Source organism: Brachyhypopomus gauderio, chromosome 10, assembly GCF_052324685.1.
Source record: "Brachyhypopomus gauderio isolate BG-103 chromosome 10, BGAUD_0.2, whole genome shotgun sequence".
In the NCBI taxonomy this organism is placed as follows: domain Eukaryota; kingdom Metazoa; phylum Chordata; class Actinopteri; order Gymnotiformes; family Hypopomidae; genus Brachyhypopomus; species Brachyhypopomus gauderio.
Window position 1 is genome coordinate 24801124 of NC_135220.1, and position 24169 is coordinate 24825292.

At 47.7% G+C, this 24169-nt stretch overlaps 2 protein-coding genes and 1 long non-coding RNA gene across 9 annotated transcripts in view; 2 read left to right on the top strand and 1 right to left on the bottom strand.

The window, feature by feature from the left end:
* The first annotated feature begins 163 nt into the window (after window positions 1-163).
* On the top strand, window positions 164-14746 carry mphosph9 (M-phase phosphoprotein 9). Its single transcript, XM_077020758.1, has 24 exons — window positions 164-260; window positions 1255-1544; window positions 1683-1830; window positions 2759-2848; window positions 2984-3423; window positions 4005-4149; window positions 5758-5830; window positions 5986-6092; window positions 6230-6352; window positions 6783-7183; window positions 8276-8425; window positions 8778-8865; window positions 9063-9278; window positions 9446-9493; window positions 9587-9651; window positions 9799-9900; window positions 10343-10453; window positions 10612-10757; window positions 10864-11031; window positions 11186-11303; window positions 11414-11514; window positions 11882-12078; window positions 13603-13671; window positions 13791-14746. The coding sequence occupies exons 2-24, from the start codon at window positions 1291-1293 to the stop codon at window positions 13890-13892; spliced, it is 3462 nt and encodes a 1153-aa protein (XP_076876873.1). The 5' UTR covers window positions 164-260; window positions 1255-1290; the 3' UTR covers window positions 13893-14746.
* On the bottom strand, window positions 11025-19303 carry LOC143526100 (uncharacterized). 2 transcript variants are annotated; one of them, XR_013133818.1, is made up of 3 exons: window positions 19096-19303; window positions 18234-18357; window positions 11025-11099 (listed from the first exon to the last, which is right to left on the bottom strand). It is a non-coding gene; the product is annotated as an uncharacterized LOC143526100 (long non-coding RNA). The 2 variants fall into 2 exon arrangements; XR_013133817.1 differs by lacking the exon at window positions 11025-11099 and adding an exon at window positions 17900-17992.
* Window positions 14927-24169, top strand: part of pitpnm2 (phosphatidylinositol transfer protein, membrane-associated 2) — a 33195-nt gene continuing 23952 nt past the window's right edge. For 3 of the 6 annotated variants that reach the window (XM_077020752.1, XM_077020754.1, XM_077020755.1), the window contains exon 1: window positions 14927-15529. The gene's annotated coding sequence lies outside the window, so the exon portion shown is untranslated. Of the gene's footprint in view, window positions 15530-22617; window positions 22787-24169 lie in introns of those variants that run through there. The other 3 variants (XM_077020756.1, XM_077020757.1, XM_077020753.1) reach the window with 2 other exon arrangements.

Genomic DNA, 24169 nt, shown 5'->3' on the forward strand with positions numbered 1-24169 from the left:
TTACTGTCAATACAACCCATCGGAGCAACACGATTTCTGTTGTTTTCTTAAACATGCTGAATATGTTCGTTTGTACCAATCACAATTCAGAATTCACGTCGACCATTGGGTTGGCCAAACAACTTGCACCGTTCGGAATTCATTCGACCAATAGGATCCCGCGGCGCATTTCGTCGGCGTGTCGATTGAACGTTTGTGGTGCAGGGAAAGGCGCATAAGGGACATGTCAAAATGGGAGGAGTGGTGATGCAAGTTTACAAGTAAGTGCGGTTAATTTCGCGTTTATAATTTGACCTCTGAATTAATCTCGGTACATTTTAATCGGCGTTGTTAAAGTTCAAGGGCGTTTCGCACGGTCGAAAGGTGGCTAGGTTTTAATAGCTATCTTGCTTAGCCGCGAACATGTCAGTCGTTGACTTGCCTCTGGAATTAGCTAGCATGGCTAACTAGCCAGCCAGTTATACGTTAGCTAGCTGAGAGGAAGTGCCGTTACCTCGCTGGGCTGTTCAGTCCCTTCATAACTGGCACTGAAGTACCTGTTAGCTGTCAAGCATTCAGGGATACAATGTTAAAGACCGCGTATGTGAAGTTAGCTTAGCTGACTTTCCTAATCTGTGTATATATGGTAACTAGCTTGATAGCTTTATATACTGATAACTGGTGGCTAATTAGCCAGTTGATGAACCCAGTCGCGAATTCAAGTTGGCGAGCGATGCTCAATGAAGGACTAAACTATTAGAAGTTGTGTAGCTGGCTAGCTTTATTGGCAACACGATACAGGTCTCCGGTCGAATGTGGTTGTTTTCAAGTGGAATATACGATGACTGACTTAAAGTTGATTTCTTTATTTACCACACTGGCTCGACCCGCTTTAGTGTTGGCGGTTATTTTTGCGTTGGTGGCTTGTTCTTTTATCAGATCGCAGGGTTACGTTTGACTAAAAACCTACTGTGCAGAATACGGATCTGTTTAGATGAAGGCAGCTCTTCGCTTTTCTTTCTCCTTTTTTGTTGCTATGATCTTTGTTTTGATATATTGCTAAAGGTTTTCTCTACAAAATGAGCCTAAATCTCTCATCTGCACAGAAACCGCCTGCTTGTGTTTGCCGTGCAGCTATTAACGCTCTTTATGAGCGTGAAATCCTGCAGCACCTACAGTTTGGTGCAACGCAAGAGTCCTTGCTGTAGTCTCACACTGTGCTTACCGGTTGTTTAGTTGTATTTGTGTTATTGTTTATTCATTTTTCGTCTACAGCTCTCAAATGCATTCACCTAGCCGGACCAATTAAGCATGTCCACAGATGACAGCATTTCTGAGGACGTGTCCAGCTCCGTGGCTCTGAGCCACGACCACACTAGTGCCAATGGCGGGAAGGAGAGCGAGGCGTCCGGGGTCTCTTCAGAGGACACGGCGTCGGGCCCGGCCGGTCCTGAGGAGCACCGTCCTGCTGTACGAACCTTGGAGGGCTTCCTCCAGGTGGCGGGAGATGCCACGCTGACACGACCTTCCAGCATACCAGCATGCACCATTTCCCACAAAATTAGGTGCGTTTACTAATTCAGTTACTGGTCTTCCGTCAGCTGGCATGCAGAACCGAACACCCTGCAGATATGATTCATGTTTGGAGAGAAAAACAAAACAAAAACGGATCTTTTTGTTCTGGTCCAAATCGCATGCTGCAGAAATCTGTGTCTTCGTACTGAAGAGGAGTTCGGCTCGGGGAAGAGCTTGCCCTTCATCAACCCCAGCTCACTGGAGACCCTTCGTGCCCTGGTGCAGGAGATCCAGAGCAGTGGTGCGACAGACCCCGAGATCTGGAAGAACTGTGAGGTAAGGGGCGTGGTGTGAGGTGAGCCTTGCTCCGCCCACTACAGTGCATGGGCCCTCCCCCAGAACTCCAGCTGATGGTAACTGTGGTGGAAAAAGTCACACACTGAGACACATGACTGGGTTGACGGACAGCTGGCACAGACCACCTGGGGGAGAGACGATATAAATGGTGCAGCTTATCTTCTACAGGTTGATTTAGTACGCTATCCTTACTTGTTGATAACAAAAGGCAAGAACTTGGGGTAAAGCTGCATAAATTAATCCAGTTTTCTATTTCATGGTCCTATCTTTAGTTATAGTTTAAGCCAGTTTACATAGTGAAGCCTAGAAGGCTGACGATTAGCATACATCTTCCCCCCAAAAGCAGACAAGGCCCACTGCTCTTCTGCCCTAAAGGGTGTTGCTGGGGAAACGGTTGAAATTGCACGCTCTCCGCTGCTGCTGCAGTTGTTGCGGTTGTCACAGTCGTCGTAACCGCTGCTGTGATGCACTGTGAAACCTTTCTGTGGTTAAATGCCAGCCTGCGGTATCTTTGCCAGAATTATTGTTGGATCGTGTGAACACAGTGATTAATCAAAACACCCACAAGACACCTGGAACATCTGAAGGTGGTTATGATGCTGTCAGCGTTCAAGGGGGGAAAGAGGATTTAAAGAGGCGTCTGTGGCACATTGAAATGTCCTGAGACATCCGGGTAGCAAATGACTGTTTTTGAAGAATTCTTTGAATGTAACCTGTAAGGCTTGTATTGAAGAATATATTGTGTCACAAGAAAGCTGTGTACAAACAGTGATTTTTGCTAGAAATAAACTTTGTAAAAAAAACGTTGGCATTCACTCTTAAGGCTGCTATGCTAAACCACTTCTTGAAACATTTAATTGCATGAGAAAATGGAACTCTGGATTTGATGTCATCTCTCTTCCAACAGGGCAGATGGCTGCATCTCTTTCAGCTGGTGGAGAAGCAATACCAAGAACAAATCCTAGCTCAGCAAGAACAGTATCAGTGCCAAATACAGGTCAGTGGCCGAAGCAGTCGGAACTTTCCAGCGTTTTCCAAATGGTGTTTTAGTATGGTTCTGTTCAGCTGTATGTGCTTGCGCTGTATCGCGTGCGAGACATGCTGAGCGCGTTCTGCTCGTGTCTCGTCTCAGCTCATTCAGGATGAGATCAAAGCCTTGGTGCAGCTACAGAACCGGCAGAGCCCAACCAAGGCGGAGCCTCGGCCGGAAGTCACCAATGAGAGCAGGGCGTCCGCGCCGGCCCCGGGACCTCCCGCCTCCCCGCAGCTGACGGCTGACCCGCAGGAAAGCTCCGACGAGGGCCTGGTGACGGTCCTGAGCAGCGGGTACGGGACGCTCTCTGCCTGGGGGCCGTCGCCAGAAGCAGGACCGCCCCGTGTGCCAGAGAGGAGGGAGGGGGTGCCGTGGCTCGCCAGACAGCAGGGCGGCGCCGTTGCGCATTCTCCCCTAGCTGAATCCAGCCCACAGGGGCAGCATGGTGTGCCGAACAGCGCCCCCTCTCCCAGCGGAGCACCTCACGCAACTGCCACTACTGGGACCAGTCCCCCTGCTGACAAACAGAGATTAAGCAGGTGGGGGGTGTCGTGTTTACTAGCGGGTGTAATATTATATATTAGATTAAATATTATATTATAATGTCATATCAGTGATCCGGGTCTTAAGTAGTGACCGTGATGACTCTTGTTTTACATGTTGTTCCCAAAAGTATGTGAAACCTCTTGGAATTCTCTGCTTATTTCTGTGAAAAAAAAACATACTTCAAAAAGTCTTTCATTTTACTACTACATTTTATATGGTCATATCTGTGACCAGAGCACTGCAATCAGCATGGAGTTAAATTATTTCATGACATTTTTGCATTTCTTTGCTTTATTAATATATCTGCTGTAAACCAAGCCCAATAGTCTATCATGAACTGGTTTTCAGTAAGCAAATGTTCTTAGCCAATGCAACCTGGGACAACCTTTTTTTGTACGAACTTGGTGTAAACATGGATTAGCAATAATTCTCCACGGTACATTGAAGACCCCCTCTTTATTTAACTTGTGTAGAAAGAGCTACATAGCCTGGTATCAAATAGCTCAGCATGAAGTTTGAAGACTTCACTGACGTTTCAGTAGTAAGTACTTGTTTTCTTGCTATGTCTCGCTAGTCAACCGCTGACCTCCTGGGCCCAGAGGCAGAAACACAGGCAAAAGAAACCCAAAGCCACCCAGAACGGGTCGGTGCCGATGAAGAGGGGCGAGGAGCGTGAGTCTGCCTGCTCACCGAAGGGCCACGTGGACAGCGTGGATGATGTAAGCAAGAAATGCACAACTTTTGGATTCACCTTCTTTTATCTGCAGCGTTTGATCTGTGCTGTTTTCTTTGTGGTTAGTTGTGTCTATTGAAGACCATAAGGACCAATCAAGTCTCTGTAGTCGGTTCTTTAATTAATATAAGTAACTAGCGGAATGTACGATATATCAAAACGGCAATATATCATGAGTACTTTCTTGTGAATGTCACAGCTAGGGGTTGTGCGATCCGAGTACTGATATCATGAATAATCTTGAAGACCTGCGCAATCTATTTTTCAAGCAAATCGTAGAGGTGACATTTTATGTCTTCTACTAATGTTTTGAAACTGTGCTGATGGGCATATTGTACCACATATCTCTATCATGTTCTTTCACGTGTGATGCATTAAAAAAAAACGTTCGAAGAGACCTAGCAGCACGAAGGATGAGGAGCTGGTGTTTTAAAGGGATTCGATAGTGTAGTGTGACTATGCAGTGGTGGATCTTTCTCAAATCAAAGTTATTTGTTAAACTGCACTTTCAGAGGTTAATACAACAATTCTTTTCATGCACCTTATCTGAAGGACCATGCCGAATGGGGTTAGCTCGGGTCATACGACCCTGTCACCATACACAGTTTTCATTGGCGTGCATATTGGAACGTTACAAACACGACGAAGATGGTAAAGGACAGAATAGAGGGGTGGTGACGTGCCGTGGGACTAAGCCTGCGGTGTCTGTGAGCTGTAATGGCCCTCTCCTCCCACCAAGTCCACGTGGCCTCCTGGCTCAAGGCTTTCTCCTGCCGTTTAAAGCCGAGTGCAGTGTGTGATTTAAGACACTCTACGTGCGTGGTATGGTGAGTTTTACCAACACTGACGACGGGAGTGCAGAAGACAAGCATGAAAGTTATGTGTGCATTTGCCTTTACATACTGCAACGCTTGAAATATGTTATTTATTTATTGTGTTTCATGCAGTATTTGTTTTAAATGGCGTAAATAGAGAAGTCCGTAAACTTTTGAATCTGAATATTCTCAACAGTACGTTTCAAAATTGGGACGAAAGTTCGCAGTTCTGATTGTTGATTGTGATTGGGTGTTAAATATTTGTGATTTTCGTGATTTGGATTTTTGGGAAGATCGCCCGCTCTTGGTCACAATATACCAATATGTGGGAGTGTTTGTATTTACACAGTCTATGAATCTGATGCGTACACATGTAGTATTTAAAACGTCCATTAGGATGTTTTAGAGATAAAACAAGTGAGTTTAGGAACAATTAATGTAAGTTGATATTTGAGCAATATTCAGAGTTCAATCTTTTCCTGCTAGAGGAATATTAGAACTTATTGTCTATATTCAGGAGTGCTTTCTGTGATGTTCTGTGTTGGTACATTTTACTCTCCCATCAGTTCTGTTCTTGGCCTTGATTTGTTATTATTAATGTATTATTAATTAATCACTAATAATAGTAGTAGTATTTACGTAACATTTGACCATAATAACATTTGTGTAATAGTTACATGTTATTGTGTCACATCCTCGTAGTAACACTGAGGACGTTTGAAGTCTGGGTCTGTCTAGACTGAACTCCCTTTTCATTTCTGTGGGATTTTTTTTTTCAGCCTCAATCTATGGCACCCTCGTTGAAGCCCGCTCATCTGAGGAGAAGTGACAGCCTTGTGTCTGAAGCCTCTGGTAATCTCTGCCTACCACAAATCCTAATGGCAGATTATTTTTGCTGCTATTTTCTAAATGAGATTTTATTAGCATAGTTAATCCTAGAATCTTATTTTTTGGTGATACGTAGCTTTAATAGTGTTCACATTCAAGCTTTAACAAATGTTCCTAAGGGCTGACCTACTGGAAGCTAGACGAGAGTGATCTCTACCGCCCTCTACCTGACAGCTTTGAAACTACTTCTTCTTTCCTCCTAATGCAGGATGTCTCTCTGAGCCAGGTAAATTTGACCTAATTGTTACGTTTGTCTTCTTGGTGAGACACCCATCTGCTCATAGCATCGTTCCGAGGTGTGTGTGTGTGTGTGTTTGGCTTTTTGTGTTCTGTTTCCTGAGTGTATGTCCCTGTCACCTGTAGCCTCTGGCAGATGAGGCCAGACCCTCTCTGTCTCTGAAGGAGATCTACCGGGGCAAGCACAAGGGAGAGCCCAAATGCCAAGAGTGGGACTCCTTAATTACCTCAGACGCCTCGTCTCTTCAGGTGAGCGCCCGAATTCTTCACACCACAGGCTCCGCCCCCATCCTACGTTTATGTGCGTATGTGCTTTCGCACATTAGAAACTTCATTATTTAATTCGGCAAATTTAATCTCACTCTCTACAGTAAGTCTATTGCTGCGATGTATGATTTTGTCACTTTAGATACGCAAGTCTCCCTTAGGGAAATGTGTGAGGGAGGCGGGATGTCTGAAATCGTATGCTGCTAAAAACCTGAAAAACCCTGATGAGATTCTGGTTCAAGGTTCCAGAACTAATATCGCCGCAATAAAACCCAGAGAAGCTTCCTTGAGTTCCCAAAATCAGTTTTCATCTTTATATTACATATCTATCCTTTCTTCCCCTTATTAAGTCAGCAAGTCATATATCGAGTAGTTGAATCCCTCCATTAAATGACTTCACATGCTATTACAGGTGCTGACCCAGGACCCTGCGGGGGCGGCGAGGCAATCGGAGCGCACGTCTGGCTTCACGTCACCCTCACGTTTCAGCAGCCCGTCCCTGCCGGGCCGGGCCCGCCCCTGCCCTGCCACCGGCGCCGAACCGGTCAGCCCGGACTGGGCCACGGCCCTGCGCAGTGACACGGACACCGACTGCGTGTCCAACACCAGCAGCCTGTCCACCCAGCCCGGTCCCGAACGGAGCCCGGTCCCACCGGTCCCGCCTCCGGTCCAGAGGGGCAGCGGCGAGGACGAGGGCAGCCGCACGGCCGCGGTGACGCTGCGGCCCGAGCGCCCGCCTGCACGTGAGCAGCGCCTGAACGGCGGGGGGCGGGAGGCTTCGACTTCGCTGGACGACCCCGTGGTCCTCTCACTGTAAGGATCGCACACGTCAGAACATCACCAACACAGACTCACGAAGTCAAACAGTCCGTGCTGGTTTCATTAGCTTTCACTGTATTTACTTCATTTGTAGAGCATGGATCGCTGATTTGATCGAACAGCTTTTTAGTAAAGTAAAATGATTTAAGCAATAATACAAAATGGAAAATAGTAATACAACAAATTGAAAAATGAAATGAGGGTGAAACGAGTCTCTGGTAACAGAAAAGGATAACAAGACCGTGTAATAGAGACGCTGTCATGCTCTTGGTACCAATCCGCTCTATCCCAGATCGGGCTTACTGGCAAATTCGGGTATAGAGTACATGCATAATAATCATGAATGAATGACTCTAATAGGCAGAATACATTTTAGCCTAGCAATCAATTCAAGCTGGAAAAAAGAACATGAGCTTATGTGCTTGGAGGTACAACAGTGTATGTGTAACTGCAGTAAGACACATTACACTTTTATAGATCTAAGAGACAGTGTAACTACAGTGACATTTACAATGAAATGGGGCCTGAGATGGGGGAAGAGCCGCTGAAGGAGAATAAGTATCTTAAATATTTTGTTTTTGAGAGGAAATCCACTTTAATCAGTATCCTGAATAACACAGCAAAAGAAAAGTAAGCGGTTTATCCACAAGTAAGAATTTATCCAGAATCTTATTACTTAAAAATGAAGAAAGCTAAAAAAGAAATAATAATGAAATAATAATTACATCTTCATTTGAAAGAAAAGAACTGAAGGGTGTAAATGAAATATTTTATGTTTTAAACAGGATGGTGACATTCTACAGACTAGAGAACTATTTACAGTACATAAAATGTCAGGACCGACAGCATGCGACACGTCTTTGAGAAAATATCTAGGAACCACATCCAAGAATCAAGTGGTGGGTCTTAAAATGCAAGACTAAGCTAGTCAAGAAGGGGCCGGTGTAGTCCATCAAACTGTAAATGCTCCCTGCTGTCAGTGTCTGTTGGTTGCGGGGTGGTTACAGCCGTATGTGTTAGGGTCTCCCCGGTCGGTTTTTGCCCGCGTGCCACAAGCCCAGTATGGACACGGCCATCTTCCCCCAGGCTGAGGCAGAACCTGAGGGAGAAGCACGCTCGGCACGTGGCGGATCTTCGCGCATACTACGAGGCAGAGATCGCCACCCTGAAGGAGAAGCTGGACCTGGCCAGCCTTCCCCTGGACGTGGAGAGGAGCAACCGCATTCTGCTAGAGAGGTTCGACGTCAGGGAACTGGTCTTGTGACCGGAGGGTCGTGGGTTCGATTCTCCGGCCCTGGTGCAACCCCCAACTGCTCCCCGGGTGCCCACCACAGCCCCCTAGTGATCACTAGAGTGTGTGTGTTTTTGTGTGTGTGTGTTTGTTTTTGTGTGTGTGTGTGCGCTCTAACTGCACAGATGGGTAAATGCAGAGGATTGCGGTGAAAATCACAATTTGCAATGTTGGCAACTTAAACTTATGAATGATCGTTTCATGATAATGACGAAGAATGCTGCTTTAGCTACAGCCCATCATGTGCAGTAATTCCCACGCTGCGTAATGACTTATGTTGTTAATGGCCACTGACAGGTGTGAGCACCTGGAACGAGCCGTCACGGAGGCCAGCGGCCGGATCCGGGAGCTGGAGACCAGAAACCGGCACCTGGAGAGACAGCTGGTACGAGTCACAGGTCACCTGTGAGGCCTGCAGGGCCCCAAGTGCTGGGATGTGTGACAGGAACAGTGCCTCGGTGTGGAGCTGTCAATTAACCGTGTTCCTCACTGGAAGCCATCGCCATGGTTTACGTGTGTGTGTGTGTGTGTGTGTGCGCTTTTTCCTTGACGTCTTCTGTTTTTGTGTTTTTCCGACGCCAGGCGGAGTGGCCGGAGCGCTATGAGGCAGCCGGCTCGGCGGTGCGTGCTCTGCAGCGCCACCTGGAGGAGAGCAAGCGTAGCGGCAGGGAGAAGGAGGCGTCTATGGCCAGGCTGAGGAGCCGCGTGAGGCAGCTGGAGGAGACGGCGCAGAGCGCCTGCAGGGAGGCCGACGAGAAGGAGGCCCGTGGGAAGAAGGAGCGCGAGATGCTCCAGGGCGTGAGTGTCTCACAAACGTGGCCGGTGCACGTGTGCCGTTCATTGTGCCGCTCGCGTGCGTCGCGGTGAATGTTGGGGACTGATTTGTGGAGCCGATTCCAGGGGGTTGTTTGATGATGATGATGATGATGATGATGATGAGACGGATCTTTTCTTATTCTCCTCAGCTGCTTCAGGAATACGACTCATTAAGAAAGGATCATGAGAGAGTTAAGGTAAAAATTGTAAATAAAAATTGCAATAAAATATTATTTGTGTGTGTGGATGTTGTTCCTAACAAACATGTTTCTTGATAATGTTTTGAACAGGACAATTTGGTGGCCACTGAGAATAAACTCTTTGATGCCAGTGAAGAAATCTCTGAACTGAAGAGGTAATTCACATTTAAAAAGCTCAGTCACTCATTCCTTAGGTCATTATGAAAACCAGCCTTCAGTGTGGCAAAAATGGTGGCACTTAAAAAGTCCACGTATATGTAAATATGCAAATATCCATATGTAAATGTCACATGTGATTTTAGGGTCATCTCCAAACTGGAGGCCCAAGTTAAACAGCTGGAGCATGAGAACATGGCCAAATCCCGTCAAGCTCCCAAGAGCCACGCTCAGCCTTCGGGAGCAGGGTACAACACCTAGCGTTACGATGTTTCACTCAACACTGAACACTCAGTTAGGGTACAACAGCTAGTGTTACGATGTTTCACTCAACACTGAACACTCAGTTAGGGTACGACACCTAGCGTTACGATGTCTCACTCAACACTGAACACTCAGTTAGGGTACAACACCTAGCGTTACGATGTTTCACTCGACACTCAGTTAGGGTACGACACATAGCATTACGATGTTTCACTCGACACTCAGTTAGGGTACAACAGCTAGTGTTACGATGTCTCACTCAACACTGAACACTCAGTTAGGGTATGACACCTAGCATTACGATGTTTCACTCAACACTGAACACTCAGTTAGGGTTCGACACCTAGCAAAAAAAAAAAAAAAAAAAGCATTTTCCATGTTTCTAATGCATTTATGCGTTTTCCAACGACTTCTGAACTCCTCTAGTTTATTCCACCACCCTGATCTGCTGATGTCTCCAGGAAAAAGGCAGCATGACGTGGAATGCAGCACAAAGACCCCTGGCCTTCACGACAAGACAGCCATGCATGCCAAAGGGTACGCTTTACCCGCCGGGCACAGCCCCACCGGGATTGGCTCGTCTGCAGCGATTAAACGCACAAGGCGCAGGGCGTTGCGGCTGCCCCACGGTCGAACGTAACAGCCGTGGAATGTTAAAAGTGCTCCGCTGACGTGGTCTGCTGCTCCCCCTCCAGACGCCGCTCGCCCCCCGAGAGGGAGCAGGCCGAGGAGGCGTGTGCCAGGAGGGACTCTCCGCTGGCGCCAGTGGTGAAGGCTCTGATTCAGATGGAGGATACCAAGGCCACGGAGGGCCGGGCCCTGGCACGGAGCAGCTACTCCCGTAGGATCCACTCACTCACCAGCCCGGACTATACGTCTTCTGCGATTGTAGTTCTTCGCACGTTTATGAATCTGTATTGTGTGTGTGTGTGTGTGTGTGTGTGTAGGGCTAGGAAAGAGGAGACCTACTGTAGCATTTGTGGACAGTATGTGGGAGCCTCTGCTGGAGCAGGGGGGCTCTGGGCTCCGGGCCCAGAGGAGTCTCTCTCCTGAGGGCCACCGCTCCTCCTCCCTGCCCCCCAGGACACAGAGGGCCGGCCTTCCCTCCACTCCCAGTGAGTAAGCCACACCCCCTCAGGAGCTGCAACCGGCTCAGCTCAACACCCACGAGTCGTTCAGTAATCTGTAAGCATCAATCATCAAACACATCAGGTCCGACTGAGGTTTTGGGATGGTAAACGTGTGTGTACGTGTGTGTGTGTGTGTTAGCGAAGAGAGAAACCCTGATTCAGCCCCTTTCAGCAAAGTCCAGTCCCAAGCGCTGCCCGACGGAGAATGTGTCCACGGCGTTCGGCCGGCCCCTGCCCTGTCAGCACCTCCATAACAGGCGAGTGTTTCGCTCCGCCACGCCTCCCTGTGCAGTCGTGAAGCTGCTTGGTGCCCCCACCCCTCTGGTTTATCCTCCCTCGTTCCTGAAGCCCCTGCCTCTGTTTTTAGACTCAGCTTGCGCTTCGATCAGAGAGATTTCGGCTCATCCCTGCCGTCTGCGTCCAGCGCGAGGACCAGACCGCAGATCGCGCTGGCAGACAGATCAGAAGGTGCCTCTGGCTTTTGCCTTCATTTTCATCCAATATTAATGGTTCTTATCCAAGTTGTGCTCTGATTTCGGGCGTGCAGGGAGTTTGTAAGTACGTTGGTTCTATTGTCCCACTACCCTCAATGTCCCACATTAGAGCTCTGTTGGATAACCTACAGTAGCTTTATTTACAGCTGGCGCTAGTGCTTAACAGCTAATGAAATCTAGTTCTGCTGACACGATAAACATCGTGCGAAACAAATTGTTTTTGACACTTAGAACATTAGCTGACAGACATGTATTGCGACAACACTAAGATGTACAAAATAATTTACATTTGTATTTTTGTCCCATTACGTTATAAGTAAGGGCTTTGTCCTTTTGCACAGCCAATGCACGGTCTGGCACGGGGTGGGCGGAGCCTGCGGGCAGCAGTGACGCGGAGGAGCTGGCCATGCCCCCCGGCCCGGAGGAGCAGACCGCTGCGGACTCGTCCTTGCTGGCCAACCTCTCCTGTTACTCCCACGTCCAGTCCCTAGCCGACGCCGAGAGGCTGTTTGATGAGCTCACGCAGGAGAAACAGCGGGTGAGCCATTGCCCTTCTGTCTGGCTCCTCTAACATGCTAATTTGTCGGCGCTTTGAACCCACCTCCTGGCCCCCTGTAGCCCGTACAATCAGGATGACACCCCCCCCCCCCCCCCCAATCTATGAAGTCTCTTGCCCTGTGTTTTCGAGATGAATAGCTTTCCGATAGCAACTGAATCTTTAATAGCAACGAATTCAAAGCCAGAATGCAGCTTTAATACATTAGTTGATTGGTATTTTTATAAGACTTTCATTAGACTTGGTGCAATCTGATGACTTGTGTTATAAAATGATGTAGGATTACAAATGGCATAGAGAAGAGGGACTTTCATACTGTTTTCATTTGATTGCCATTTCTGATCTGCTGTCTGGACAGGTTGGTTCAAAAAGGTTTGGGCAGCCATAGTTTATGGTCCACCTTTTTTACAGATTAACAATATGGCAGTGTGCCACAGTCCAGCCTCACTCCAGACGGAGATGTAATGTGTGGCACATGTCCACGTCAGCAGCTCGTGACTATGGTCGGGGGAGGGGCTTCTTTGCTCTGTCCAGGATGCTGAGGAGGGTGATTCTTGGCAGCGCACACTCTGTGGGTGAACCGACCGCGCTTTTATTATGACGTGTCGCTACGTAAACAAAATGGCACCGTTAAGCTCACAGTTTGCTTGCCGGCCAGGCCCTTCCCTGAGCCTGTTCACACCTGGTCAGTTCAAGCATTTGGAAGATCAGGACTATATTTAAAAGGGATTATCTGCACATAAAGGCACTGAGCACAGATTGAAATATGATAGGCCAGATCTCACAGAGGACAAAACGCGACGTGTGAGGTCATGCCGTGAAGACGTGTAGAAGCACACCGAGGCTGGTGAGCCCATGATGCGACTTTATTGCCGTCCGGAATTGTCAAAGCTGCTCCAGTCATTTACACATGGAGAAAGGGTGAGAAGCTGGTTGTCAGACGGCAGGAGCAGATTTGCATTTCACATGCGGTACAGCAGTTGGATTATAATCCGGAGATGTGTTTCAGTACTTGTTGTAATTGCACAAGGTTAAGTCTAATCCCGATGTAATCCTGATAATCTAGGCACATAAAATGACGAGGGGTGCGTGTCTTCCTCTCAAGCCTGGAGGCTCTGTACAGAGTGACACTTGTTCATCTCTTCATTAGATAAACTTGCTGGGGAGGAGTTTGCTAACTGAAATATAGCTGTAGCTCCACCCATGGGCACCTCCAGTGTAGGTCCCGCCCTCTGGCGTTCGTGTCTTGGGCTTTGAGTCAGCCCCCTGGGTGCAGTCCACCTCAGCACAACGCAATCTGGCTTCATTGTGTTGAATTCTGCTCCAGTTAACAATCCCTATTTTTAGAGTGCTGACGTCATGTCGTCGTCCCCCCCCCCCCCCTCCCTACTCCTCACATGCATGCTGGGAAGTGTAGTTTCCGAGCAATGTTGCACCCATTGTTCTTTTAAGTAGCGGTTGCCTTCCAAATATTTTTCAGTATCTTTACCGCCCTTGCCTTCACAGATCGAGGCAGCGCTCAGTCGAATCCCGGGGGCTGGAGCCCGGGTCAGCCTGCAGACCAAACTCGACGAGGTACCAGCTGCTTTTTCTTCTCCATCTTCGTGCCCTTTTTGGAGCAATTGCCTATGTGAAAGTGCATACTTCTAGCGTAGTGGTGACTTCCCTCCATCCAAACATGTTCCTTTTCCCAGGTGACCTTAGAAACCCGCCTGGAGAAGGTGAACCGTGACCTGGGATGCATCCGCATGACTCTAAAACGATTCCACGTTCTCCGCTCTTCTGTCAACACGTAACTAGGAACTCGTTTCCTCTTCCAAGGATTGTAAAGACTTTCTCTCTTTTCTTTGGACTCCGGATTCTCCTCCACTGTACATAATCTGATGTGTCAATATTTCTACTTTTGTTATTGTAGGATATTTTTTTATATGTTTTACTACATGGTAAAGATCACATTTTTAAATATATTTTAATAATAACCACATTTGTGTATAAAACAAGAAAAAAGTACTTTTTTATGTCATGAAAAGATGGAGATTGTATGCTTATTTCATTCAGGTAGATGTATTTCCGTCCTCTCTTACTGCTGATACAGTGACTGACAGGACAATACCTCCAAGGGTTTCCAGTTTGTTGGATTTTAATCTTAATGTTTTTTTTTGCCTTCTTATTCCATTCATACTTGAAATATGTCTATTTATATTTTTTGCCATGTGCTTTGGTGTACATTTTTGCCTTTTAGTTTTATTTTGCGTTCCCTGTGCCAAATGTGAATATTTGATATCAAATAGTTTTTTTTGCCTTGTTACAAGATTTGACAGGATTCCCTATTCTGCTGTTGCCAAATGCATATATCTATTTCCTTTTAACATTCCCATTAATGACTTCATTGCTTTTGTGACCTTTTCCAATTCTCATGAGAATATTCAACCAGCATTGTTTACACAGGTTTACAAGGCAGACCCTTTGACATTTTGAGATATTTGTGCACCGTAGAATGGAATGCCTTTGTAATGCATGGGAATTAAAATACTTCAATGATTTTTAACTAGAACAAATTAGGCTTATTCATTGTCCCTGTAGATCATTGGAAGTATTTACACTTGCACCAGGATTAACCCAAATAAAGTAATGCATACTTTGAAAAAACTGATAACTGGTACGGGTGTTTTTTTTAATGGCTCTCGGATTTCTAATGTATCCATTTTGTGATTTGTAGGACTCCTACTTTACGCAATCCGTTCATGGACAGTGATGTGGATTTACAGTACGTCAAATTTCGCATTACAGAAACCACCACGAGGGGGCGCTACCAAGCCAAGTAAGATTTAAAAGGAAGAGAAGCGGGCGGAGGTGACAGAAAAACTTAATCACTACTATTAAGATGATTTCTACTGGCGGCGAGTAATAGCGCGACGCGGTGGGCACGGAAAGATGGAAGCAATATTTTCCAGAGGTCAGGGTTAGGGGTCTGTAACGTAACCTGACCCGCGGAGTAAATCCTCGGGTGTCCTGTTTCACGGAGTCCACAGCTAGCTCACACACACACATTGCTTCACATCTGGAATTTACTCCTAGAAACCCGATCGGACCGCGTCCGCCCGGAGGGACGTGGAGACGAGCGGCGCGTTCGGCTGGACCTGACGCCTGCGCCCATCCCGATAAAACGACCCGGAGCAGCGGTGTCTCCTCCCGGGGGGAGAGGTTACGCCTGCTGCCTGGCGCCTGGCTAGGCTAGCGGAGAGCTAACCAGGCGGAGCTGCTTTTTTTAGTCCGCCAACGTACACAAACAGCGAGGAGCGACACCGGGCTGGCACACGCCGACCCGCCCCAGGATGTGCGTGGACTAGCCGCTTGGGCATTTGCCAAACAAATGGACCGGGTTCATAAATAGCCTCTTTATAAGAAGTCCGTCTTGACACAATAAAAACAGGTAAGTGCCGAAAGTACCTTCGAGTTATTTTTATACACACAGTCATGTTCACTGGCGCTGGTGAAAAGCAAAGGTAGCGTCGCCGGATTACAGCTAACGGTCACCTGCTAGCTGGCGCTTTGGATCTAAGAGCACAATATGAGTCCACGTTACCCAACACCAGAACCGACGTGACCCAAATTAGCCACCAGACCGTCTGACCCATACATGAGTTACAGCCAATATGCATTTCCCCCCTTGTTTAACATTTGTTAACTAAGAATTGCAAGCAAAACAGGCGGGGCTGCTTCAATCCCGTGTGTAACATAACCAGAGAAATGCAACGTTGGCTCAATAGCTGGATAATAACCTTGATTTAATGATTTAATGATGGGTGGATTTTCCAGACTAGAGTCATTGTTGGTGTGCTGCTCACCTGAGCCAGTTTCACCACCCTAGAGCTCCTAGATCACCCTGCTGTATCGGGGGAACTGGTGTTTACTTCACTGGGTAGTACAAAATGCAGGATCTCTATAAACCTGCCCGTTGGGCTCGTCTGGTTCAGGTAGCGCCAGAATCACCAAATCGGCTCACACGCTTCTTTGATTTTTTTTATTACCGTCACATTCGAGATCCACGTTGCATAATCTTGATCTATTTCTCATCACTGTCTGGCTGATCTAGAATGTCGCCATATGAATAGAAAATATCGCATGTTGTGTATTAAAGGTATCGCCTCTCGCAGAAGGCTGCATTGCTTAAAGACACTTGAAGTAAAGACGGATGTGAGTGATGTCGAGGTACAAGCTGAGTTGGTGTGACGAGAAGACAAACAGAATGTTTGCGGACCTCCGTCCGGTTCGGTACGAGCGTGTGTGCGGGGTTCGTGGCCGGGGTTATGGTTCGATGTCGGGGTGACTCATACCCCTGACATCTTCAAGTCCTTCGTGTGTTAACAGAACTTTCGCTCCTGGAGAAGTGTCGGAAGGTGTCGAGTTACCAGGCCCAGATGAATCGGATGCTTTATTCATGTGTTTCACGTCCACACTCCATCGGGAGGAAACATATTTAAGGGGGATGCGTCACGGTTATTTAGTATGTTCACCATCTCCAAATTCATATATTTCTAGAGCAGATCAAGCAAGCGGTGCTGTTTGAGCATAACGTTACAAGCCCTTGATGATCGTTTTCAGCGTTTCTAGGTTATTGGATCATTTTATTAAAGTGATGACGGAAAATGATCATATCCCGCCGTCATCTCAGGATTGTGTGTGTGTGTGTGTGTGTGTGAGAGAGAGAGAGATTTTCTAGCGCAGCAGCGAGTTTCCTATTGAACAAATAGGGCTTTTATTTCAAATGCAAACGGCGTCCTGTCACGTTTCCCCTCGTCACCCTGTCGCTGTTTTAATACTGAAGATCAGGATATGCTTTACTTCGCCGCCACAGAATTGCTGTCTGTTTCGTCTCTTAAGTGTAGTTAATTCACTGTTGGCAATTCAGCATGTTCCACATCACCCTGTAGTTTACCGCCCGAATCTGTGCGGCTTGAGGCTTTCGCCTCTCCAGCGGAACTAAAATAAAAACACAAGCTCGTTATTGCGCCGCTAAAATATTGACGGTGCTCAGGCTCGTTGTGAGCGTATCGCGAATGAGTCACAGCATCGACCGCCTTCCCGCCACCCCGCCGGCTGCGCGTGCCGCACGCACGAGCGAGGAGGCCGCGCGAGCAGTCGTAGGGGCGCGCGGACGCGAGCGAAAGGCCGTCGGCGCCGCGCACGCCACGCACGCTGCACCGGCGGGGAAAGCCAGCGTGCCGAGAGGAGCCCGCCTAGTTCCGCTGCATTATTAATAACCGCATAGTAAAAGGTTGAGGACCGAGCCATGTAAACATGGCAGTTGCGTGGTCGGTTACGGAATCGGTATGATTGTGTTAAAGCGCGTGCTCGCGGCGGGCTGTGTCGATATAGTAGCACATGGTTCGTCTCGCGCTTGTCTGTCTTGAGTAAGGGTGCTCAAAATAAGGCCTTGTTGGGAACACCTCGGCCTAAGATCACATTAGCGTTCATTTTAAAAAAGAAAACAAACTTTAGATGTGCATATCCGTATAGTGCAAGATATTGCATAAGCAATACAATACCATATTACGTAAGGCTTGATATTGTGGTTGCCGTCACTTAACTTAAGTACAGTACATTATATTTGATGGTCATGAGTTTACGGTGTAATCAAGCCGTGTGTACTGCAGACACACTATCTCTGTCCGCTAAGACCATTAATAAGTGAAGTGAGCTTGGAGGCTTGAGTGTGTCGTGCCGACTGCGGCCTACAAGGACCTCTGCTCCGCAGTGTTTCCTGGAGGAAGGCTGACCTCAGTAACTGTGGTGGGGGAGGGCGGGACTTCCGTCTGGGACAGTGGTGGACGTGACGGGCGGGCGGGTGACCAATCACCTTCGGCCTCTTGATTTTCTGCTCTCCTTCCAGCAGCTATTTATGGAGAGAGCCATTCTTTCCACTAAGCACAATTTCCATCTTTCATAAAGAACTGGCTTGTGTAAGGGGAATATTTATCTGTTTGTTTATTTATTCAGTGCATAAGCTGTTTTTACAGCATGATGGCTATGGCACACAATTACAGAAAATTATGGGAAATGTAACATCAGAAGAAGAATCAGTCGATACAAATTCAGACACCTGGGTCTCTCTCAAAGGTGGCGGCAACACTCACGGAAGCGCGTCTCTTGTCCTGCTTGTCTCCCCCTCATCCAGTCCTCCCGTTAGTCACCGTCTGAGACCTCGGAACATCTCCCGAGACGGCCGATGGCACGGTTCCAGCACAGCCGGTTCCTTCCCTGCACATGCCAAGCAGTTACCACAGTCCTTCAGACCTCACTTTGCTGAGTCAGAGCATTTTTTTTCTCCTTCGCTAATAGTCAAGAAATCCTGGAAGCCTGGGTGATTTGTGGCTTGTGATTTGAGATCATTTTCGGGAGCTGTATTGGGAACCCGGCCTCTCGGTTGGGTAACCGTGTAGCCACAAAAGAGTCTCCTAATGAGCGTAGCTGTGACGGAAAATGTCACGGGTCAAATATCTTTTCGGAAGTTGACATTATTAAGTGTCTCCGTATACTCCGGCTGTCCGACTTCGGTGTCAACCTTCAAAGCCTTCTTTGTAGTGCCAGCGCTTGAGGTTTTTGGTTTGTGTTTGCAGCTGTGTGTGGGCTGAAGTCATTGTCCACCAAGCAGAGAGGACATTATTAATGAATCCAATCGCGAAATGGGCAGTTGGTCCTAATAGATGCTTAATCTTGGTAACAAATGGCCTCAGTGCTGAGGTAGAGGGGTCTGTGTGATGGCAGGCTCCAGGCACTGTGTCATTACTGCTGCATGAAGCCACTGTATATTTTCCAGCCTTTGCACTTGGAGCCTATCCAGACACTAATGGTATTGGGCTCTGTGTGGCACGCTGCCACCCCCACCATGCCACTGATTAATGTTGCCCCCTCATCTCACCACTGAACTCCCAAAAAACAAAAAAAAAAAAGGTTTAGTGTGATAAAACGGCACTGTGGCTTCCGGTTGAAACTCACCAGCGGGTTCTCGTATAGGAGAATCTCCTCCATCTCCAAGTAGCATGTTCAGGAGAACCTCGTACCGATCTCTGGTCCCGGAATCTGGTTGCAGAATTTAAAGACACACCCAAACAGGAACGCCCCCCCGACACGGAGGACAGGGCACGCGTAATTCACACGTGTGTTCGCCTCACATGCATAAACTCAGCACCTGTGCAGCTGGACTGTCAGGGCTGCAGGATTATTGCGTTTCACACTCAGAAGCAGAAGGACATGTCTAGCTGTGAGGAACCACCCCCCCCCCCCCCCCCTGTCGTGACTCTGCCTGCTGGCTCACGCTTCCTCTGTGAACTTGTTTTCATATGCGAGGCCTCACGGTAATCAGAGCTTCCTCTCACCGTGCATGGGCTTTCTGGATTTGCATTTCAGTTTATACATTTGCATAAGCAAAACGGAGACTGGTTGACGCGTTACAGACGATATGCCTCCTAGACGGGGCCATGTTGAGCACGAGTCCAGTGGATTAGCTCATGAGTTCAAAAACCAGTAATTATGTTTACGAAATTTTATTTTATTTTTATTTTTTTGCTACAAATGGTGTATTTTTTATTTGGCTTGATAGCTTTCCTTCCTGATGAACAAAATAACTTTCTTAGCTCTCATTGAATGTTCAGCTGAAATAGCACCGCTCTGTTTGTAATAATAAATTATACATGCTTCTGTTTCAAAGTGTTCCATTTGTGGCCACTGGACCGCACAGCTAATGTTCTTAATTGTTGCTGTACAAGACCAGCAAAGTTCACATACTGTCACGGTCCCTTTTGTTATTAGAACAAAAGCGGAGGTGTTGTCCGATACTAACAACACCAATTGCGGGATTTCTGAAGAATCCGAATCAACACACGAGTATCTGTCTGTAACTGCACAGCAGCGAGGTTAAAGAAACGCTGTTAAAGAAACGCTCACATACAGGGTTAGTGTGATGTGCTTCCTGGTCCTGTGGCGGGCCGTGTGGGTTTGAAGCAGGAAGGAGCCTGTTTCCCAAGTGCCCCAGCTTCAGGTTGGAATCCTTGATAGCTGATTGGAGGCAGCAGGCAGTCTGCTTCAACAGCGCGTGCCTGTGAGTCATCGCTCAGGAAATGGCTAAATTGAATGCTCTCATTATCAGCTCTGCACAACACAGCAGCGCTGATGGGCGGGCGGAGCAATCGGCCCCTCTGGCTGCCCCTCTGGCCTGGTGGAGGTGGAGGTGGGTGGGGTTGTGCTGGTGGGGTTTTCAGGCCCGCTGACACCCATCCTGGAGGTCCAGGTTAGGTTTGCGTTGTAGGAGCACCCCTCCCATCCTCTGGTGCATCTCGAATGGTCCTGAACTCAAACGGCGCCGGAGACAGGGCAGCCAGTGGCACTCCGCAGAACACTTTACTTACAATAAGAAAGTATCAACTAATTACATTTCCACAGGTAGATGAAAAACGAAATTTTGTATAACAAGCGGAAAAAAATAATAAATTGGAACGACGCCAGCTGTCCCAGAATAACAATGAATCAGTCAACCAATTACTCGGCCATCCACGACTCGTTAAGAATCCGGCCGTCACCCACAAGGGGGCTTCTTAAGAGCTCAGATGGGCAGCTCCTAGCTAGTCGAATATTCAGGGCCCGAAATGCCCTCGAGGTGAGTGATTTATTACAGTAATTTGAAGAAACGATCACGCGTGAGGCACCAGCACTGTCCGCCGGGCCCGTTCTATAAATAAAGCGCCTCTCCTCATCATCCGGCCGTGGCGTCAGCGGCCCTCCTCGTGCTTGTTAGTGCGTGCACAGTTCACAATCGCTTCCATTTTCGATGCGGCACCAACACATGAAACTGGGAAGAGCCGGCATACGAGCTGAGCTGCCTACAGCTGGAGCGAAAAACGGATACAAAAGCGACACCGAAGGACACTGCTCTCGGCACTGGAGAGAAAGGCCAGCTTTCAATTACATGAGCGATTATTCTCTGCTAACAGGCTAATTAAGGTGACATCCTTAAGAATATTGTTTTATTATAGTGCTATTGGTTTCCAGGTCAGAAGGTGTAATTTAATTAGGACGCCCACGGTTTCAAAAATGTTGAGTCTCCCACTACCAGCGTTGTCCCACGTTAAATCGATACGCATCGACGTTTTATCTGCAGCTGCACACAACGTCTCCTCCAGCAGACGAGGGGTTCGGCTTTCGGTCTGGCTTCAGGCCCCTGTCCCCCTCTCTGGGCCCGCAGGCCTCTGAAGGTCTGACATAAAGATGCGTCTGATATCCGTTTCACACTAAGGGACACGGGGTTCAGATGGAGAGTGGTCAGCGTCCAGACGTCCTGCTCACAGATGTAGGACCAGGATTGATGAGAATAGAGAAATGTGTGACCGACATCGGCCATTTATGCAACACGGGCCCCTTACCTTATGTGTGTGTGTCTGTGTGTGATTACGTGCTGTGGTTTCTCAGCGTCGAGGCCTGCTGTGCTTCTCAAGCAACTTCCTGTTTTTCGAGAACAGAAACGAACACAGAGTCTTGTCTGTCTTAAAGTGATGTGGAGTTTTATGGACTTCATTCAACTTGAAAAGTTATTTTGATGACTTTCACATAACTGCAATACTAAAAATACAAATATGTAATACAAATATACTAAAATACATTAATTTAAAATAAACTTGCAGCTGTCTCTGTATCCCCTCAGTGTGTGAAATCACAGACGTACAAATCTGATCTATTAGTCGGCCTCATTTGCTTACAGGAAAAGAGCTGTTTCCGATTATGAATTAAGTCTGGTCTTAATTCGGGCCCTTCTAGAGCAGAGTGAGTAATCCACCTGCATCTGCTCACCGTACGCAGACATACGAGGCAGATTGTGGGTGAGCACAACTGAACTCTTGAGTCCATGATCACACCCTCACATCAGTGAGGCTTCCCTCCTTTCCAACTCTGTCTTCCCCTCGCACTAACTAGCCGAACACACAGCGGCCGAATGACCTCTTCTACGCAACGTGTCCACATGACCTAACTGAATTATAATATATATATATATATATATATATATATATATATATATATATATATATATATATATATATATATATATATATATATATATATAAACCCTCATAATGTGGCAGTGCTTTTGTAAATATGGTTGTGTACTTTGTCCCCTGGCCCTCTCTTTGATGATCTGCTCGGGTGGCGATAACGTCTGTTCTCGGAGGAGATCGCGAGAGCTTCTCTGCTACTCCGCACGGTCTCACGCAGCTGTCGGCTCGAGCGAGGCAGGTAGAGGCGGGATTTGGGGGGGGGTGGGGGGATGTTAGGGGAGGGACCGAGTTTTGGGGGGGGAGACAATGAGCGCACGCAGCCACCGGTAGCTAACGGGGCCCGCCCATCATCACCGCCCAGCCAATGCTGCTGCAGCCTCTCGCGTTTCCGTGGCAACAGCACTTTATAGCCCCACCACAAGAGGTGGGTGGGGGTTTGATTTGCTCCTCGTCTTCTCCCCCATCCGCTGGATAATTTGGTGCCGGATCACATCTGTGGTTTCACAGCAGCAGCAAATGAGGAACCGGGCGATGGTGCCCGGGCGCTAGCATGTTCCTGTTTGAGCGCGAGACACGGCGTGGCCACACGCGTTCAAGTGACTGGATTCATCGGGTGGATGTGCAGCTCGGCACCATCAGGGCAGGTGTGTGTGTTTACAACTGTGTTTTACGTGACGGAGCTCAGGTTCCTTCAGGTGCCAATAAACAACTGTAGCTCTCTGGGAGCAGAATTTACATTGCAAATCCAGTTTTGCTAAAATGGTTCAGTGTTTTCATTTTGATTGGTCAGTGATGGTGGTTGATGTTTTGAATACCTTGATATGTTCTGCCTCTACCCATACTGGACTTCATACTGGACATGCTTATTGTGTAGTTTTTAAAATGATAATGTCATAACATGTTACACCGGCCTGTCTGGGCTGTTAATATGGACGTCAGGATAGTCACAGTCTCTGGGTTTTTCTGTGTCTGGAATGTCATCTGCATAGGCAGGTTATTGCTTTAGGATAGTTCTTCTGTCGATCATGGTCTGACTGTAATTGTGATTTTTGTGTAAAAATATGTTTGATTGTTAGTGTAGCTTCATCTCAGATGGTTTGCTTTCTTGTGTGCCACGCTACCATCCCTTGAGCTTTTACACAAACTATCTCTCGATTGTCCCGTCTCCCATGTCAGGCTTCAGTTAAGTCAGCGGTCACCAACCACCGGGCCGCCGACCGGTACTGGTCCGTGGGTCATTTGGTACCGGGCCGCACGGAAAAAAAAATTATCAATAATCAGAGTCTGAGTGATTTATTTTGAAAAAAATTGTGATTCTCTCCCAATTACATCGGTCAGTGCGTCTGGTGAGTTTAATTTTTATGCGGTTTCTATTGATTTTTATGCGAATCGTATCATTTTATTTAACCGGTCCGTGGCTCAAAAAATGTTGGGGACCGCCGAGTTGAGCGAGTATACTGCGTGCTGTTATGGGCCTCTTATCTCTTCAGACTTCCGCTTGTACTGGTGTTCTGTTCTGTGGTCATGTGGTCATCCACACAGATACTGCCAGATCTTCTGAACTGTTCCATCAGATTGGTTGGTTGTTCTCTGTGTTCGTGGAAACTCTGGTGACGTCATGGAACTGTTGTCCGGAGCTTTGGTCAAGTGTTCCCATAACCCCAGCCCCACTGCGCAGTCGTGCAGCATAGCCCTGCAGGGATGGATCAAACGCAGTGACCTGGATCACGATCACACGCCCAGGCCGCCAGCCAGCACGCTCCTTGCGTGTGATGTCCAAACCAGGCGAACACCAGCCCTACGCCTTGCTGAGGATTCACGCATCTGGTCCAGTGGATCCTGCGTGTCAGCTGCGTCCTGGGACACCAGGTTTCGGGGGCTTAGAGGATCAGAACGCTCCACGTCCAGGATCCTCCCGTTCAGGCGTCACTCGTGAGCTGCTATGCTTTCGTGCGTCATAGTTAACAGTGTGTGCTATTAGGGGGCAAAGCACGTGTGCTATTAGGGGGATCACCCCAGCAGACGTA